General features: G+C 48.3%; 1 protein-coding gene across 2 annotated transcripts in view; it reads left to right on the top strand.

The window, feature by feature from the left end:
• DENND6B (DENN domain containing 6B) overlaps positions 1–17,642 on the top strand; it is a 38,210-nt gene extending 20,568 nt beyond the window's left edge. The window contains exons 10-20 of one of the 2 annotated variants that reach the window (XM_039520195.1): positions 540–662; positions 1,623–1,718; positions 1,849–1,943; positions 2,507–2,572; positions 4,862–4,926; positions 5,501–5,590; positions 9,490–9,543; positions 11,249–11,358; positions 14,057–14,159; positions 15,032–15,106; positions 15,459–17,642. In XM_039520195.1, coding sequence (XP_039376129.1) covers positions 540–662; positions 1,623–1,718; positions 1,849–1,943; positions 2,507–2,572; positions 4,862–4,926; positions 5,501–5,590; positions 9,490–9,543; positions 11,249–11,358; positions 14,057–14,159; positions 15,032–15,106; positions 15,459–15,581 — 1,000 coding nt within the window. In that variant the 3' untranslated portion in view covers positions 15,582–17,642. The remainder of the gene's footprint in view (positions 1–539; positions 663–1,622; positions 1,719–1,848; positions 1,944–2,506; positions 2,573–4,861; positions 4,927–5,500; positions 5,591–9,489; positions 9,544–11,248; positions 11,359–14,056; positions 14,160–15,031; positions 15,107–15,458) is intronic. The other variant, XM_039520196.1, reaches the window with a different exon arrangement.
• Positions 17,643–18,723: the final 1,081 nt, after the last annotated feature.

Raw genomic sequence — 18,723 nt, forward strand, 5'->3', positions numbered from 1 at the left:
GCCCGCGCCGTTTCCAGCAGCTCCCATTGGCCTGAAGCAGCAAACTACGGCCAGTGGGAGCTGCAGTCGGCTGGACCTGCAGATGGGGCAGGTAAACAAACCAGCCCGGCCTGCCAGGGGCTTTCCCTACACAAGCGGCGACTCCAGTTTCAGAAACACTGTCCTATTCCCTTTTACATGTATCTTATTTTGCTTAAAATATATCAAATAAGCAGTGAGATCCACAGGGTAACTATATATTGCTTAAAATGTTTCCTTTTAACAGATTTGAAATGGTTTACAGGAAGTGTGTGTGTGTGTGTGTGTGTGTGTGATAGATATATAGATATATAATATGTGTGTGTGTGTGTGATATATATATATATATATATTAAAATATAGTTACCTTGTGGAACTCACTGCTGCAGGATATTAGAAACCCATCCTAGACCTTAAATGTGCAGATGCAGAGGAGTAGCTGAATGTACCTAATACCAGAGTCTGTTCTTTCAGGAACTCCATTTCTAGCCTTACCCTGTTACTCTCTCTTTCATGAACAGATGTTTCCAGCCAGTGCTAATTCATATCCAGATGCTGTGGGAGTTGATGCTACTTGGGGAGCCAATAGTTGTAATGGCACCATCCCCTACAATTTCCTCAGAAATGGTTCTCGCACTTACCAGGTAATTTGTTTGAATCGCAGGTGACTGTCACAGGATACTATTAATTCTCCTCCCTTTAGAACCTCTGCTCTGTCCAATAAATTGCATCGGATCTAATTTGTGTATGCAAGTACAGTAACTCCTCACTTAACATTGGTTAACGTTGTTACGTTGCTGATCAATTAGGGAACGTGCTTGTTTAAAGTTGTGTAATGCTCCCTTATAACATCGTTTGGCTGCCACCTGCTTTGTCCACTGCTTGCAGAAAGAGCAGCCCGTTGCAAGCTAGCTGGTGGGGGTTGGAACCAGGGTGGACCAGCAGCCCCCCATCAGCTCCCGACTCCCCTAAGTTCCCTGTGCGGCAGTTGCCCAGCAGGCTATCCATTGCCCAGCAGTTCAGCTGTCCCTCCCCCCACTGCCATGTGGTGACGCCGATGCAGAGCGGGGCCACCAAGCCGGTGGGGGCTGATTTGTCCTGGGCTCCGCACCCCGCTAGGGATGGCCCTGTCAGCAGCACTCTTAGGGTATATCTGCACTTGGAGCTAGAGTGTGATCCCCGTCTCAAGGAGACATACTTGCGCTAGCTCTGATAGAGCCAACTCAGTAAACACAGAGTGTAGCCATGGCAGTGCGAGCAGCAGCAGGGGCTAGTTGCCCTGAGTGTGTAGCCATGGGAGACCATAGGCACGTATTCAGGGTGGCTAGCCCCTCCTGCCACTTGCGCTGCCATGGCTACGCTCTACTGTCAGCTGCTGGCTCTGTCAGAGCTCGTGTGAGTGACTCCTCCATCTGGTAATGACACCTCCCACTCAAAGTGTAGACATGCCGCCAGTTTAGAGAGGGAGGGAGGGGAAATCCTGTGTTTTTCATCTGGCAGTGCAAAGCAGTGACCACTGTGAAACTGGCCTGTCCCAAAATTGTTCCTCTCCAACATGAGCTGTCTTTCGTGATGACTACAATACTCCTGTATTATTCTTGCAGCTGTCTCACCCCTCTTAAGTACTGCTGTGACTATCGTCCATATTTCACTGTCCATGACAGCGAGTTTAAGGAGTACACCACCAGGACACAAGCCCCGTAAGTACCCTGGTTGTGCTGTGTGAAAGGAACCTCGAGACTCATTACTCAGTCAGCACAAGCTACATGATGGAACCTTGGGGGCACTGTTGCTCTGGATTCCACTTTCGTCTCAACCTTCTCTCTGTAGGCCGAACATTGTCGTGGGAGTCACAAATCCTTTCTTCATCAAAACGCTCCAGCACTGGCCTCACCTTCTTCGGATCGGGGAGCTCAAAATGTCAGGTAAAGCTCTCACCCAAGCTCGTCTTTCTGCATTAGACTCAGAGGTTGACGGTGAGCTGACCCATGTAGTGGTGTCTCAGCCACAGTTTCACGTGCACATCACCACCTCTCTGTGGATTGGAGACTCAGAGAGAGAGGGTAGTTCAGGCTGCTAGCCTGGGAGCTGAGGTGACAGCAGTAAAGGCAAAGTCTTAAGAAAATTACAACAAAGTTAGTTTTTCTTTCTTCTAAGCTTTAAGGAAATGGAAGATGGAAGGGAATAGGAGAGAGATGCTTGGTAGAGAGACACTGGTTTTATTTTCTGAAAAGCCAAGAGCGCTGCTGTAGGCTGGGCTGAGGAGTTGTTCTCTACATGACTCATTATTACCTTATTCCTGTCATCACCGTGGACTGGCAGAGGCAGGTCTGAAAGCTCGCGTAGCAGTTGGGATACCAGCACTAGCTCAGGATTCATATCACAGTTTGGCATGGATGGTCTAAAGTGCGAGTCCTCTCACATGTGTGCTGAGGCTAGAAGTGCCGCCTTCATAACCTGGTACTAGACACTGTGTGTCTTTCCACAGGTGACTTACCCAAACAAGTCAAGGTGAAGAAACTAACCAAACTGAAAACTCTGGACACTAAGCCGGGTAATTCCCATTTAACATCAGATTTGGTTTAATTGCGTTTATCCTCCCTCTTTGCTGAGTTTGAAGGCTTTGCAGCAATGTGTGTATTGTGGGCATTGCCCTCTGCCTCAACTGAGAGCAACTCCAGGGCTGTAACTTCTTCCAGATCCTCTGCTGCTGTGCAGTAATTCTTTACGGTTACGTGAGTGTCCTTCCTGACTTGCACTCTCCTGAGCATTGTTACTACTGGGCCATCTAAAGGCTTCTGAAACAGAAAACGTGGAAGCCCCCCCTCCCATCTGGTTTTAGAAACCTCCCTGAGGAAGACTCTGTCTGAGGAAGGAGAAGCCTTGGAGATGGTAGAAGCCTCATTAGAGGTTTCCCCCAGTGGTTGTTGGGAAGTACTTGTATAGCCTGATGGCTCTGACTGGCTGAAGAAGGTGGGGTTTTGTGGGGCTGGTCTGGGGCTGGACTGAATCACCTGTCTATTCCCTCTCCCCCAGTGCGGCTACTCTTATCTCTGCATTGCAGTGATACAACTCAAGCTTCACTTCTGCTTTCCTTAACTCACCCCATTGTGCCTAGGCATTGCAGCTCACATGAAATAAGGGAGACTCAGAGCCCAGGTCAACTGACTCGAGCTCGTGGGGCTTGCCCTACAGGGCTGAAAATAGTAGTGTAGACACTTGGGCTCTGAGACCGCCCTCTGATGGGTTTCAGAGCCCAGACTCCAGCTCCAGTGGGAACAGCTGCACTGCTATTTTTAGCTCCATAGCACGAGCCTGAGTCAGTTGACTTGGGCTCAGAGACTTGCTGCCATGGGTCTTTTTTTTGCAGTGTAGACTTACCCTGAGTCTTCACAGGTTTGCATGAAGTCTGGGGCTCTAGCCCCTTTGCAGTGAATTAGCATTTCTAAGGAAACATCAGTTGGTGGGTAGGGACATGGGTAAAAGCATGTGCTGGGGAGTGAAGCATCAGAATGTTTCACTTGTGTGTAACTTTCCTTTAATTGTAGCATCTGGTTAAACCCACTATCGGTGCTGGTTGGCTTGGCCTGCCTCAGGCCAAATGAGTCCTGAAAGTGGCAAAAAGCACCCATGTCCATCTGCACCTAGCCAGAAGACACTGCCTCATCCTCTCAGCCACAGACTTGGTCACAATGATCCATGTGTTGGTGATAAACTCTCTATAGCTAATACACTAACAAAGCTTCTCGCTCTGAAAAATGCATCGCCTACCCACTTAGCAACAAGATCACATGCATACATTGTGATGGTGCCCTAGGCTCTGCACTGGCTCCCGTTGACAGTCCAGTTCGTAGTCCCCTCTCTGGAACTGACCCTAACTCTCTGAGCAGTTAGCTCCCCCACCATGACCTCCCAGGACAGTTCTGTTGTATGGGTGAAATGAAGCTGTTGGCCAATAGGGAGAGACTCCTGAGGTGAGAGACAGAACTTTCAGGGGAGCTGGGCCTAGACTTGGAGAATAGGTCCATCAATGGCTATTAGCCACGATGATCAGGGATGCAACCCCATGCCCCATGTATCCCTAAACCGCCAACTGCCAGACTCTGGGACTCGGTGACAGGGGATGGATCACTCAGAATTGCCTTGTACTGTTCATTCCCTTGGAAGCAGCTGGCACTGGCCACTGTCAGAGACAGGTTACTGGGCTAGCTGGACCATTGGTCTGACCCAGTCTGGCCATTCTTATGAATTCATTTCTGCAGGAGATGAGGCCACAGGCCTTGCCATGCTCAGAACTCATGCTGAGACTTTGGATATGTTCTTGTCACAGGCACACAACACATCCCCTTGCTCTCAGATGTTAAACCCTCCAATATAAATTATTCAGGCTATTTAACCTGCAGGTTGGGAGTGGAGAGAAATTTATATCACTTCTGTTGAGTATTTGGGAGGCTGTCAGATATAGTGAGGGGACTCATAAGTACCTAGGTAGGTAGATACAGCTGTCTAACACCACTGAACTAGTCAACTCAAGTCTAGTCCTGAGCTAATGCTGCTGGTTACGTGTCTTTTCCTGTGACATTTTTTGGGGGAGAGGGGTGCCCCGGGACAGTTAAAAGGTCTCTAAAGTTAATCCTACTGTGAGTGCTGTTGTGGCAGCAACTCTTGTCATTTTTGGAGGTTTCTGTCATCAAAGCTTTTTCTCTTCTAACTAGCCAGAGTTGAGATTGGGAAATTCACCTCCCCTGCCTGTGAACAAGGCTTTACTGCACAATAATGTGACCTTGAGAAAGTGGCGCCGGGGGGTGATTTGTTTTTAAGCATTTCTGTATTTTTAATCTAGGAATCTACACCTCTTACAAGACGTTTCTGCACAAAGACAAAACCCTGATAAAGAGATTGTTAAAGGTGAGCGTTTCCTGTCTCTATCCCCCATCCTGTAAAACGCTGCAGGAAAGCAGTGCTAAAGTCTGGATTAAACCATTGAAGCCCAAAGGAGAAATAGTACTGGTTTTCCCTTTGGCCCGAGGTCTTTGATTTCACCCTGACTTCAGTCAGGGTGAAGTCCAGGCCCTCCAAGTGTGGGTTAAAATTACTTGGACAGTCTTCTCAGGGTGGTGATCTCAGAAGATTTTCACTTGATTGAGCTCTGGAGCCTAATGATATCTTAACCGTTAGCATTGTTAGCAAGAAAGGAGAGGGATGATCATATTAGGCAGATTTAAACAATCTAGTCTATGTGAGTGGCATCTTACTTTAGTGTCACAAGTGAGTGGAGCTTGTATTATGGGCCAGGCTTGGGAGAGTGCACAAAATTATTCTTTTCCAGTCTGCCCCTTGACTGGCTGCATGCAGCTGCAGTGTTTTGCTGAGAACTGCACACACTTGCATAGCCTCAGCTCTTACCTACTAAAGCTTCTGGTTGTTAAATGGTATCTTCATGAGCCCTCCCCTGTGCTGTAACTTCACTCTCTACCTGCAGGGGATTCAGAGGAAGCGCCCGTCTGAAGTCCAAAGTGCCCTTTTGAGGCGCCACCTGCTGGAGCTCACACAGAGTTTCATTATTCCCCTGGTGAGTAGGGGGTTGCTGATCTGTGTGGTGAAGGAGTATGGGAGGAATGAACAGCGTATGCCTGAATGCTGGGTTCCACCCTCCCCTCTAGGTTATTCCACAAAGACAGGCTCTGTGCCAGAGCCCTGAACACCATCATAGACATTTTAATTCTTCTTAGAGAAGAATAAACTTGTCTTCCAATTGGCAGGTTCTAGCAGGTTTGACTGATACTGTGCTTGGCTCTACAGTCCTGACACCCAGCAGAATGTTTATAAAGGGAACAAACCTTTTCTCCTGTACAAGAATTAACTTCCCCTCTGATTGGTCTCTGACACCTATTCTGCTATCTTAGCCTGTATCCAGCTAAGAGATGGCAAGGGAGACTTTTACAGAGGTGAATGAGAAGCTAACCCCAGAGTTCCCATCAATTTTGATTGGAACAATGGGCTTAAATCCCACACACCAGTTTGAAAACTTCCCCTGCTGTGTGTAGTATTTAGTAGGGCTGTCAAGCAATTACAAAAATTAATTGTGATTAATCGCACTGCTAAACAATAATAGAATACCATTTATTTAAATATTTTTGGATGTTTTCTACATTTTCAAATATATTGATTTAAATTACAACACAGAATACAAAGTTTACAGTGCTCACTTTATATTTATTTTTGATTATAAGTATTTGCACTGTAAAAAAACAAAAAATTGTATTTTTCAAATCACCTAATACAAGTACTGTAGTGCAATCTCTTTATCATGAAAGTTGAACTTACAAATGTAGAATTATGTAAAAAACCCAAAAACCTGCATTAAAAAACAAAACAATGTAAAACTTTAGAGCTTACAAGTCCACTCAGTCCTACTTCTTGTTCAGCCAATTGCTCAGACAAACAAGTTTGTTTACATTTGCAGGAGATAATGCTGTCCTCTTCTTGTTTACAATATCACCTGAAAGTGAGAACAGGCATTTGCATGGCACTGTTGTAGCCAGCATCGCAAGATATTTACGTGCCAGATGCGCCATAGATTTCTATGTCCCTTCATGATTCAACCACCATTCCAGAGGACATGCTTCCATGCTGATGATGGGTTCTGCTTGATAACAATCCAAAGCAGTGCGGATTGAGGCATGTTCATTTTCATCATCTGAGTCAGATGCCACCAGCAGAAGGTTGATTTTCTTTTTTGGTGGCTTGGATTCTGTAGTTTCTGCATCAGTGTGTTGCTGTTTTAGGGCTTTTGAAAGCATGCTCCACACTTTGTCCCTCTCAGATTTTGGAAGGCACTTCAGATTCTTAAACCTTGGTTTGAGTACTGTGCTATCTTTGTAAATCTCACATTGGTACCTTTGTGTTTTATCAAATCTGCAGTGAAAGTGTTCTTAAAATGAACATGTGCTGGGTCATCATCTGAGATTGCTATAACATGAAATATATGGCAGAATGCGGGTAAAACAGAACAGGAGACATACAGTTCTCCCCCAAGGAGTTCAGTCACTAATTTAATGTAATTAACACACTTTTTTTTAATGAGTATCATCAGCATGAAAGCATGTCCTCTGGAATGGTGGCCGAAGCATGAAGGGGCATACAAATGTTTAGCATATTTGGCACGTAAATACTTTGCAATGCCGGCTACAAAAGTGCCATGTGAATGCCTGTTCTCACCTTCTGGTGACATTGTAAATAAGAAACGGGCAGCATTATCTCAACTGAGGAGCAACAACCTGACCCTTACTAGGTAGCGACAGAGACGACTGTTGACAGGAGAGCTGTTGCTGTATTCAGGACATAAAATGAAGAGGATTAAGATGAATGTTGTTCAGTGCTACCGCTCCAACCAATGACAGTGAAGAGGAGGACAAAGACTACTTTTACACAGACTCCAAAAAAATTAGAGACTCTCTCCACAACAGACATACCATCCTTTATGGGAGACTTTAATGCCAAAAAATTGGACCCACACACAGGATATCACTTAGTGGTGGCCAGATTGAAGCTGAAGCTGAAGAGATTTTGGATTGACGCTGAAGAATAAGTTTTCAGTACTACAGGATCGGTCTGAGAGGAAGAGGAAAGTGTACTCACTCAACAGATGGAAGAGAGAGACACACTTAGGTCAGCATGCCAGCAGGAAAAGGATGGAATTAAGAAACACCAGCAGAAAGGATCAGCAGCAGCAGAGTCCTAGAGAGAGATAGAAGAAAGAAAGAAGAAGAAGGCAGCAGTCAACAACAGCAGGACTAGAGCAAAGGCCAAAGCTCAAAAGCAGAGCAGTGAAGAGGAATATTAGGAAGGACAAGAGAGATTATGTGGATGGACTAAAGACAAGCAGGGAAAGTCTATAACAGGAATAGACTACAGATGAACAGATGAACTCCTGAACAGACCAGCACCACCAAATCCACCAGACATCATCGACAGCAGCCAAGGAGGACCCAATCAATTGGATATCTCATCAAAATCCCCAAGAAAGGAGACCAGCAACTGTGCCAACTATAGAATCATCACTGAATCCAATGGTCATTGTGGACCCAGCTTGATGACCTATCACAGGTTGGCCTCAACATCCACAAGATAAGACCCAGATCCCTTAGGATCAATTCCATCACATCAAAGTAAGGATTGGTAAGGCAAGAGCAGCCTTCTTACAGCTCAAAAGAACATCTGGCAGAGAGAGCTGTCTTTTTTGCAATAGATTCGACTGTTCAACTCAACCGTGAAATCAGTCTTACTGTATGAGAGCTGAAACCTGAGGACAAAAAAAAACAAACCACCCAGATCCAGACCTCATTAATAGCTGCCTCTGCCTCATTCTCTCCAGATCCGCTGGCCAGACACCATCACATCCATCCACCTCAGAGAGAGGATCCACTCAACTCAGCAGAGGAAGAAATGGCATGAATGAATGAATGAATGAAACATTATCTCCCATAAATGTAAACAAACTTGTTTCACTTAGTGATTGGCTGAACAAGAAATAGGACTGAGTGGACTTGTAGGCTCTAAAGTTTTATTGTTTTGTTTTTGAGTTCAGTTATGTAACCAAAAAAAATCTATATTTGTAAGTTGCACTTTCATGATAAAGAGATTGCACTACAGTACTTGTATGAGGTGAATTGAAAAATACAATTTTGTTTATCATTTTTACAGAGCAAACATTTGTAATAAAAAATATCAAGTGAGCACTGTACACTCTGTATTCTGTGTTCTAATTAAAATAAATATATTTAAAAATGTAAAAAAGCATCCAAAAATATTTAATAAATTTCAATTGGTATTCTGCTGTTTAACAGTGCAATTCAAACTGCGATTAATCACAGTTTTTTTAATCTTGATTAATTTTTTGAGTTGATCACATGAGTTAACTGCGATTGACAGCCCTAGTATTTAGTTCTTGAGGGTACAGTCCCTACCATAGCATTTTTAAGAGCCCTGCCTGGATGGCTGTTGCTTTACTGCAGAAGGTAATGGTTGCTGTTTTCAACCCCTTTTCTCTTCCTGCCCTGTGAGAGAGCTACTTGCACCTATGGTAGACATTCCAGTTAGAATCGCATTGGCTTCTCCATCTTCTTTGTTCCAGTGAGAGGAGTTGTGATGTTACCGTGTTTTCTGAGTCTCACTCAGCTCCTGCTGTTGATTCCCTCCCATCAGATCTCATCCTGTGTGGCATTCTTAAAACTTCCACAGTAGCCAGTTCTGATGTCCTAGCTTCCCGGGGCAGTGGGGATCCAGGGGGAGATAAGCAAACGAGCATTTGGACTTGTGGAAATCTACACACCAAAGAAGGGGAAAAGAGAATGGAAGGTTGTTCACTGAATGTCGTGTTGGTGGCTCTTAAAGCACAGCGTGACACCTAATGACCTTGGGAAGGGCTCTCTAATTAGTCTAAGTTCTGTTTTCACTACTACTCCATAGGAGCATTACATTGCGAGTCTGATGCCTCTACAGAGGGCCATTACTCCATGGAAGGTATGTCCAGTTTAATTTGATTTCCTTAGAGAGATTTGGAATAGTTACACTTTTATGCTGATCATTCTCTTGGGAAATTGTCCCGAATGCAACAGACTGCTCAGATGTGGGAAAAGTACCCAAGGTCAGGCCCTCTAGCGCTCCTAGATCTGGGTCACATGATCTTCTGAGAGTGCCCAGGCCCTCCAGGACTTAGATCTGGGTGTGACATTATCCAGGATACAATCTAGAATGAGGGACAGCTGTCCCCGCTCAGTTCTCCAACCTGGGTTGCCTTTTACCTTGCTTTGCTGTGAAAGCAACCGCTCCTGGTCTGTCCACACACAGCCTCCAGCATGTAAATCATTCCCAGCTACACTGGATGAGTGCTATAGCTAGCCACTCCTGAATTACATTTCAGGGCAACGCCAGCAAACTCCCAGTCCCAGACTTTCCACCAGAAATGAGCCTCTTGTATTGCTCAGAATCCTCCTGGACAATACAAGCTCATATGAAGTCTGTAATTTACTAATAGAAAATTATATGCACAAATCCTTGTTATCCCAAATGGAGTTTCCCAAACATACTGGTTTAGATAAAACAACAAAAATGTGTTAACTGCAGATAGATTTTAAGTGACAACGAGTAATGAGGCATACAAACAGAATTGGTTACAAAGAAATCAAAGGTAAAACCCAACTAACACCTAACTTAACAAGCTAAGTGAATACAAAGCAAAGGTCTCTCTCATCACATGTTCCAGCCGTCTTACTGGCTGAACCTCTTTCAGTCAGGGTCTGCTCCCCAGTCCAGTGCTGCTTCCTTGTTCTGCAGGTGTTGATGGATGCTGTGGGTAGAGAGCAGGGAGAGATGTTTTGGGGTGTCTGTCCTCTCTACTTATAGCCTTTTCTCTTGCACAAGAATCAGCTTCAGCTGATGTTCAGGAGACAGAAAGTCTGTGGGGTCAGAAACCCTAAGGTGCTTCTTTGTCAAAATGTAGATTTTTTTGCCCACACCCTCTCTCCTGCCCAAGAGTGGCTACTTAATCAGGTGATGGTCCATTTGGTCTCATTGACACTTGGCTGAGGCATTGGCTAGCTTTTGTCTCTGGAGAACTTGTCTGTGACTGCCCTCCAGAACATGCTGGAACATGTCTCGATACATTATACAGTGGAATCTTACCTCTTTACATACAATGTTGCCAACCATTTTACCAGGACAGTCATGATCAGCAAATCAGGAGTTTTCAAATTATACCTTATGCTTTGTACAAAATTTAACACAGTCTTGTAAAAGGAGTGAACAGAGGGGTACAGACTGTCACACTGGGTCATAGGAAAATCCAAGGGTGCCCAGCCTCAAGGAGCTCATCCCCTCTCCTCCATCCCCCAGGTAGGACTGTTAGAAAAGATGTAGGAATCTGTGAAATACTATGGCCCACTCTCAAACTGCCCTTGTTGCAGGGACAGGATTGTTCCCTCTGAAAAGGGAGATAGAATGAACACTGGGACAGATGCTTCCTCCTTACAGTAGTTTTCAGCTCAGCAAAGCTGTTAGAGATCTGTAACGTAAACTCTCCTAGCAGAATTGTTTGAGATGTGCAGTTTCAGGCATGTGGTGGTTCTCCTAGATTTTCGGTGTATCCTGCATAGACTTTTCCTAGGAGCTCTGAGCCTCATTCCCAGTACTGGGGGCTGCATTGCGATGTATTCTTTTTGTTGCACAGAATCCTCCCCAGATCCGTCCTTTCCGACAGGAGGATTTCATGAAGACCCTTGAACATGCTGGTCCCCAGCTCACCTGTGTACTTAAGGGTGACTGGTTAGGCCTGTACAGGTAAGAACGTGGTGGTTGGTTGTCTTGTCTCATCAGCAGTAGGTAAAGGGTATAACGAACATACCTGCCAAATCCTGGCTTAGACTCATCAGGAGGAGAGAGCAGCTTCAAGGGAGAGACCATTCCCTTTGAAAAGCTTGATGCCAACAAGGAACTGGCCAAGTTACAATGGTGGGAGGAACCGCAAACAGCTAATCCTGCTTATGTATAAATAATATTTTAAATGACATGGAACTGTCAGGTTTTAGTAGGACTTTAAACTCTCCTGTTTCAGGGTTTAAGCCAGTCCCTGAGTGTGATAGGTTTGGGGAGAAACTTCCCCAGAGGCACGTTATTCCATCATTATCCACTAGAGAGTTTCATGTACCTTGCTCCTGAAGCAGCTGGTTCTTGCCACCGTCAGAGACAAGGTATTGGCTGGCCTAGATAGATCACGGTTCTGATCCAGGATGACAATCTTTGTGTGTTTGAACAGTACCCAGCCCAGTGGGACCCAGATGCTGATTGGGGCCTGTAGGTCCTACCTTGTTATAGATAATAATACAGGGTCTTTAGGGTAAAGTTTGAGACAACTTGTATGAGGGTTCCCCCCATTATTATTCTAATGAAAAATTAGAGAGTTGCAAACAGAACAGAGCAAATCTTCACCAAAATCTGAGGGGGAAAACTGAAACCAGATACTCGTGGATAGGAGAAATACGGAAGGCATTGGGGTCCAGATTTTCAGAGCTATTTAGACCCTTTGAAATCAAGGAGTTAGGTACCTAAGTACCTTTAAAAATCTGAACCTGTTGCTGAAAGAGACCCAGAAAGTGGACAGGCACATTATGTATGGATCTGGAACATAAGGCTGCAAATAAAACCAGTGCAATTGTAGGTTAAATAAAGCAGCAGGAAAGTGAATAGCTGCTCTCTCTGCAGCTTTGGTGTGACAATAACTGCAATACTCAACTACCTACTTACCAGAAAAATATTGGCAAATAGGAGAGAGTTCAGAGAACATGACCAGGGTCTACAGGGCAGAATCTTGTGTGCTCTGCAGTTCTTAACTGTGGAACTTTCTGCATAATCCATCCCTCAGCACAGAATAGTGCTCCAAAATCTAAGCTTGAATTCATTAAAAAAAAAAAAAAAAAGTGTTTTATGGCAGCACTCAAAGGCCTCGGTTGAGATTGGGGCCCATTGTGCTGGGGCACTGAGCCTTTATAGGGTTACAAAGAAACCTTTAAACGCATGAACTGAGTGCCACTGATAAAGTGCTGTCTGCTTGAATCTGCAAATAGCAGTTTTTTTCAGGCTATAATGAAGGTCTGAAATTCTCCATTCTTAACCGGGGATAAACTCTGAAACGTGGCAGTGTAGATCTCAACAGTGTTAGCTGGTTACTTTAGCATGAATATCCAACTAATCTGCATATCCCATAATCACAAACTGCCTCCTACCGTCTACACCTTCTCAGATGTCCCTTGCCAGCTTCCGTCTGACAACTTCGCCATGTCATTTTTCATTCCAAGTCTGAAATTCTGCAGCACCCTGAAAATTAAAAATGACGGGGCTGTGTAAAACTAATGAGCTGTGCTAATGCTTCATTTCCGTATTTCATTCAGTAAAAACCTCCATTTGTAAAAAAAAAAAAAAATATCACCCATCGGCTGCACCGTGGAGGGCTGCAGCCTCCAAACCTTTGGCTACAGCGTTTATAAAGAGAGAGAAAGGCCTAAATGTGTGGAGTTTAGCTCCATGACAACAATAAGTGTTTTTTATGCAAACACCAAGGAGGGAGGGGAGTTGCGGTGCAGAGGGACGGAGCTAAGATTGTTAAACTGAGAGGGCAAGTTTAAGATGATTAGAAAACACACAGTGGCGCTGCCCTGGACGTGGCTGTGGAGTCATTTCCCCGTGGAAAGACCAGGAGCACCATTTCCTGACACACTGGAAACCAGATTGGGCAGAATTCTAGAAAATGAACACGAGGAGTCTGTGGTGGGGCCAAGAATAGAATCCAAATCTTCTGTGTTCTAATCCAGTGCCTTAACCATAAGACCATGCTGCCTGCCCAGAGGTGGGAAGCACTCACCATTGCCTGCCTCAGGGCAGCCAACTCGCCAGACACTAGCACCTATGTATTGTAGGAGAAGCCAACTTCTGAGACTAAGAATAAATCGGGCCATTGATATGAGAGGTTAGGGAAGGTGGGGTCAGAAAGAGCCTTCTCCATAGCAACCTATACTTGACTATAACAGGGTTTAAGACTATAACAGGGTTAAAAGAACTAGATAAATTCATGGAGGATAGGTCTGTCAGTGGCTATTAGCCAGGATGGGCAGGGATGGTGTCTCTAGCCGCTTGTTTGGCAGAAGCTGGGACTGGATGACAGGGGATGGATCACTTGGCAATTCCCTGTTCTGTTCATTGCCTCTGGGGCACCTGGCATTGGCCACTGTCAGAAGACAGGATACTGGGCTAGATGGACCTTTGGTCTGACCCAGTATGGCTGTTCTTAAGTTCTAACCTATCCACATCCCTAATTACACTGAACCAGGGATTCTGTGTCCCCCTCCAACATCTCTGTGTTGGAACCAACTTTTCAATGGATGAGAAATCCCTAGGAGTAGTGAAGAAACCAGACAGCAAGTACCATTCCCCAGAGCCCAGTCCACTCTCTCTCCCCCTCTCAGCTTCACGTCTCTTCCTGCAGACGTTTCTTCAAGTCTCCCAACTTTGATGGCTGGTACCGTCAGAGACACAAGGAAATGACCCAGAAGCTGGAGGCCCTTCACCTGGAGGCGATCTGTGAGGCGGTATGTTCCGACAAAAGGGGGTGAAAGCAAATGCAGGGATCCCTATGCCTGGGTGTCATTACTGGTGATGGGGGATGCCCACTGTCACGTCCTGATTCAGCACTCCTGGAGGGGGGACTGCACTCAGGTATTTAGAGAACATCCACTCCACATCCCAGTCACTGCCTGGGTCTCAGTACCTGGGCATCCAGTTTGGGGTCAGACCAGCCTTCCCAGGAGCGAGCACAAACCCTGCTCTGCCTCCTGCTGGCAGCCATTTTAATTCTTCAGGCGCTTCCAGAGCCAGCTGAGTTCGTGATCAGATGCCTCTCCGCCTGCTTGATTCCTTCCCGGGAACTGAAATAGACAGGAGTTCCGACAGCAACTCCCTAGAGCACATTTCTCAAATTGCAAAGCCTGCTGGGATTGTGCCAGTGCCTCTGGCTCCTGCCGAGTGCATGGTCTGAGTGCAGTGCCCCAGGGCAGCACAAAAATCCTACACCCATCTCCTTTTGGCAGCGACGTGTGGACTCTGAGCACACGGCAAGAGGAATCTGCAGGAATCCTGGCACTGACCGGGAGTAAGAGAACAGAGACCATGCAAAGCCTGTGTATTGCCACATCCTCCCTGGACTCTCGGCTTGGCTGGGAGCGGATAGTGTTGCCACAGACAGAAAGCTGGGGAGGACATTGTCCTGTTCAGCCAGCCTGGAAGCCATCGTGCTGCATGCAGCACATGCAAATACCTAGGCTTGAACACAGCTGTGCAAAGGAGAAGGACCTTCTGTCCCCACCCCTGCCTCGGTACTAGGCTTTGCTTGGGAGATAGCTCTGAGGGGAGCTGCTGTATGGAAGTTGATTCCCTTAGGAGAACTTTTCTTCTCTTGCTGTAGAACATTGTGGCCTGGATGAAAGACAAGTCCGAGGTGGAGATTGTAGACCTGGTTCTGAAACTTCGTGAGAAGCTGGTGAGTTTCCTCCTACTGCTTTGGTTCCTATGGGCATGGGCCCTTCTGGTGGTGAGTGGATCACACACAGTGTATAGGAGACGGTGTATTCCTGCTGCTCCTCCCTGATGAGCAGCATACGAAGTCAGCCAGGGAGGTGTGAGCCTCCCTTATAAATGCTAGAAAAGGGACCCTACAGTCCTGCTCTTCTCACCCCTACCCTTGCTTCTCAAACCATCTCCACAGGGGCAGCACTGCTCAGGGCCTGTATATCCTCCCAGGTAAGGGAGAACCCATGGGGCTCCCTTAAGTTAATGGCACAAGCAGAAAGGGGATACTTGGAGTCTGTATTAAAAGTTCCCCCTCCCTTCAGATCAGAGCCAGGTGCCATCACCTCCCTGTGAAGGAGGAAACGCTGCAGCGAGTGGGCCTTTACATCGAAACCGTCATTGGTTCCCTGCCTGAGGATCTCCAGACTGTGCTGCACCACCACTGAGCCACCCAGCCCCAGGACTCCCCCATTCACAGCATCTCCTTCAGAGCTGCAGGGGGCTGCAGTCAGGTTTGAGGAAGAAGCTTCTGCCCTGATCCAGCACCACGCTGACCTGGATTCTGCTTGCCAGTGCGTGTGGGTTTGAGTCCTGAGCGCGGGGTGGAACTGACGATGGGAAGGTGAACTGTTTCTGTGCACAATTGTTTGCTGTCCGGTCCTGCTCTCCCGGAGGAGCTGGAGGAGGAGAGCTCTGTGTGGCCGTCAGTGAGGCAGAGGGAGGCAGCCAGGCTTCCAGTCCCATGTGGTAGGCTGTGTAGACCCAACACAGACGTCCCCACCCTTGCCCTCACACCAGACCCATTGATACGTACATGTCCATCATGACCACCTGTCATGGTCCGAGCTGTAGAGACAGGAACACTCTGTGTTTGGGGTTTATGTACAGAGCCTGCAGGAGAAACCTGACGCTCTCACTAATCTTGTGATTCCAGGCCCCTTCACACAGGGGAATGTGGAAAATCCACCACTATCCCCACAACAGGGGGACCCATTGCTGGAGAGAGCAGGAGCTGGCCTAGTGAATTGTTAGTGGAGCTGAAGGCAGGATAAAGGGAAGCAGGAGAAGTGACTGCTGGAAGGAATGGAGCTCTCCAGAGCTGTGTGTGTTAGACAGACTGGAGCTCTGAGCACACCCTGCTGGGGGGCTGGAGCTCTGGTAGTATGTGAGAGCAGGTAGCAGTCTCCTGTGCAGTGAGGTGTCTGACCAGAGCATGTCTAACGAGCGTTTCTGTCCTACAGATTCTCAGCCCCCTTGCCCGTCAGGGAGGACTCAGCACCACTGTTTACACCCTGCATTGCCCTCACCAATGGGCACTTGCATAGCACTGGCTCCCTTGTGGGTACAGAGCTTGGTGCATATACTTGTACTGCCAGTGAGATGCTCCCCTGTCCTTACCCACAGCATCAGAGGACTCTGGTACTGCTGCCTCTGTTATTTCCAGGGGGCGGGAGAAAAAGGGGAAGGGCTACACACACCCACACCCCGAATGATGGGCTGGCTTTTCTACCAGCGCTAAAAGGACTGACCGCCGCCTTCCCCCTTTTTCAGAGCAGTGTTTCTCCAGGTTCTCTGAGCATTGGTTTAACTCACCCCCTCGTGCTTCACCCTCTGCCACTCTGAGCAGGGCCCAGAGCGTTCTTGCCAGGGAGTGTGTGTGTCCTGTGCTCCGTGGGCCTTGGGGCAAACCTGGTGCCCAGGGCCTGCACACTGCAGAGTAGGGATGGTCAGGGTGTCAGGCGGGACCCTGCACTAAGGCATCCTGTGAGCTGTGTGTACAGGGAGCGGGGACCAGGGGTGCAATGGTGGGGAGGAGGAGATGTTCTCTAGCAAGTTCTGCCCTCCATCAGACTGTTTCTCATTTATGCAGAGGGGTCAGTAAAGCACAAATGCCGGAACCCTCCCACCTCTCTCTGCCACCGACTCTGGGGGATGGTTCCTTCATCCCCCGCCACACGCAGTCTAGAAGAAAGCAGGGCAGCCGTCATGGTAGTGAGCATTTCACTGCAGCCCTGAGCCCTTCTTCATGGCTGCCCTGCCCTGCCTCCCTGCAGGCTCCCCGTCTGGAGAAGCAGGTGCCAGGGCCCCCCATGCAGTAAGTTACTCTGTAAACTGCTCCGTAGTGACAAAGCTCAGTCTGTATAGTGTATAGTCTGTATAGAGATGTGCTGTGCCCACAGGAGGGACTTAAATCGCTACCGTATAGTAGTAAATGTTACCTTAAAAAACGTCCGCTTGTCTTGGGGCCTCAGTGGGCTGGGCTGAGCTTTGTTCTGAAAAGAAACGGGCGTTTTCTGCACCCTGTGCTTGGAGTAAGAATAATCCCAGGTGCAGCGTGCCCATCATCCCCAGCTAGCCTCTTCTCGACGGTCAGCGTGCCATTGCCCAGGGGAACGGCGCCACCCCCAAAGAACTCAGGTTCTTCCCACTCCATGGAAGAGCAGCCTGGATTCTGTGCCTTCTCATGGTGCACGAGGGTGGATTGTCTCTCTGGCCCCTACAGTTCATTGTGTCCTCCCGAGGGCAGTGTGCGCACAGTATTTTAACATTCTGCAGAGTGTACGGGTTAAATAAATGGGGAGGCTCCACCCTGGTAGTGGGGCACGCAGGCCACTGGCTGCACGGAGGTGGGAGATCACCGTGCAGCTCCCCTCCCCCGGGACCCAGACTCAGCGGTGAGGCTGCACCCAACCCTGACACAGCACAAGGACCAGGCCTGCCCCAGAAACACCCCAGGGCCCTGCCCCTCCATGCCAGGTGTGGGCAGGCAGGTGGGATCCAGCTGTGGGTTCAGAGGGTTCTGTGGGGGGCTGTCTAGGTGGGGGGGGGTCTGGATGCACAGGGGCTTGTTGGGGGACTTCTGCGTGCAATGGTACTGAGACTCTGCATGGGGGATGAAGGTGGTTGGGGCAAAGCAGGGGAGTGGGGCTCAGTGGGATGGTGAGCCACGTGCAGGTGGAATGGGGCTCATCAGCAGGGCTGCCCAGAGGGGGGGGCAAGAGGGGCAATTTGCCCCGGGCCCAGCAGGGGCCCCCACGAGAGTTTTTCGGGGCCCCTGGAGCAGGGTCCTTCACTTGCTCCGGGGGCCCCGGAAAACTCTTGCGGGGCCCAGGCCCCCAGAGCTGCTTTGCTCCCGGTCTTTGCTGGCGGGGGGGGTCCTTCCTCCAGGACAGAAGGACCCCCCCGCTGCCGAATTACAGCCGAAGCGGGACCCACTGCCGAAGCGCAGCCGGGTCTTTGGCGGTAATTTGGCGGTGGGGGGGGTCCTTCCGTTCCGGGACCCGCCGCCAGAGTGCCCCGAAGACCCGCGGTGGGGGGCTGCACTTCGGCGGCGGGTCCCGCTTCGGCGGTAATTCGGCGGCGGGGCGTCCCCGCCGTGGGTCTTTGGGGCACTTTGGCAGCGGGTCCCGGAACGGAAGGGCCCCCCGCTGCCAAAGACCCCGGGCCCCCGGAATCCTCTGGGCGGCTCTGCTCATCAGGGGTGTTCTGTGGGGATGCACAGGCATTGGGTAGATAGGGGAGCAGCTCCCTGTACAGGAATCCCTCCCCCTGAAGCTGGGGGAGAAATTTGGGGGTGGGTCTGACCTG

Source organism: Mauremys reevesii, linkage group 1, assembly GCF_016161935.1.
Source record: "Mauremys reevesii isolate NIE-2019 linkage group 1, ASM1616193v1, whole genome shotgun sequence".
In the NCBI taxonomy this organism is placed as follows: Eukaryota; Metazoa; Chordata; order Testudines; family Geoemydidae; genus Mauremys; species Mauremys reevesii.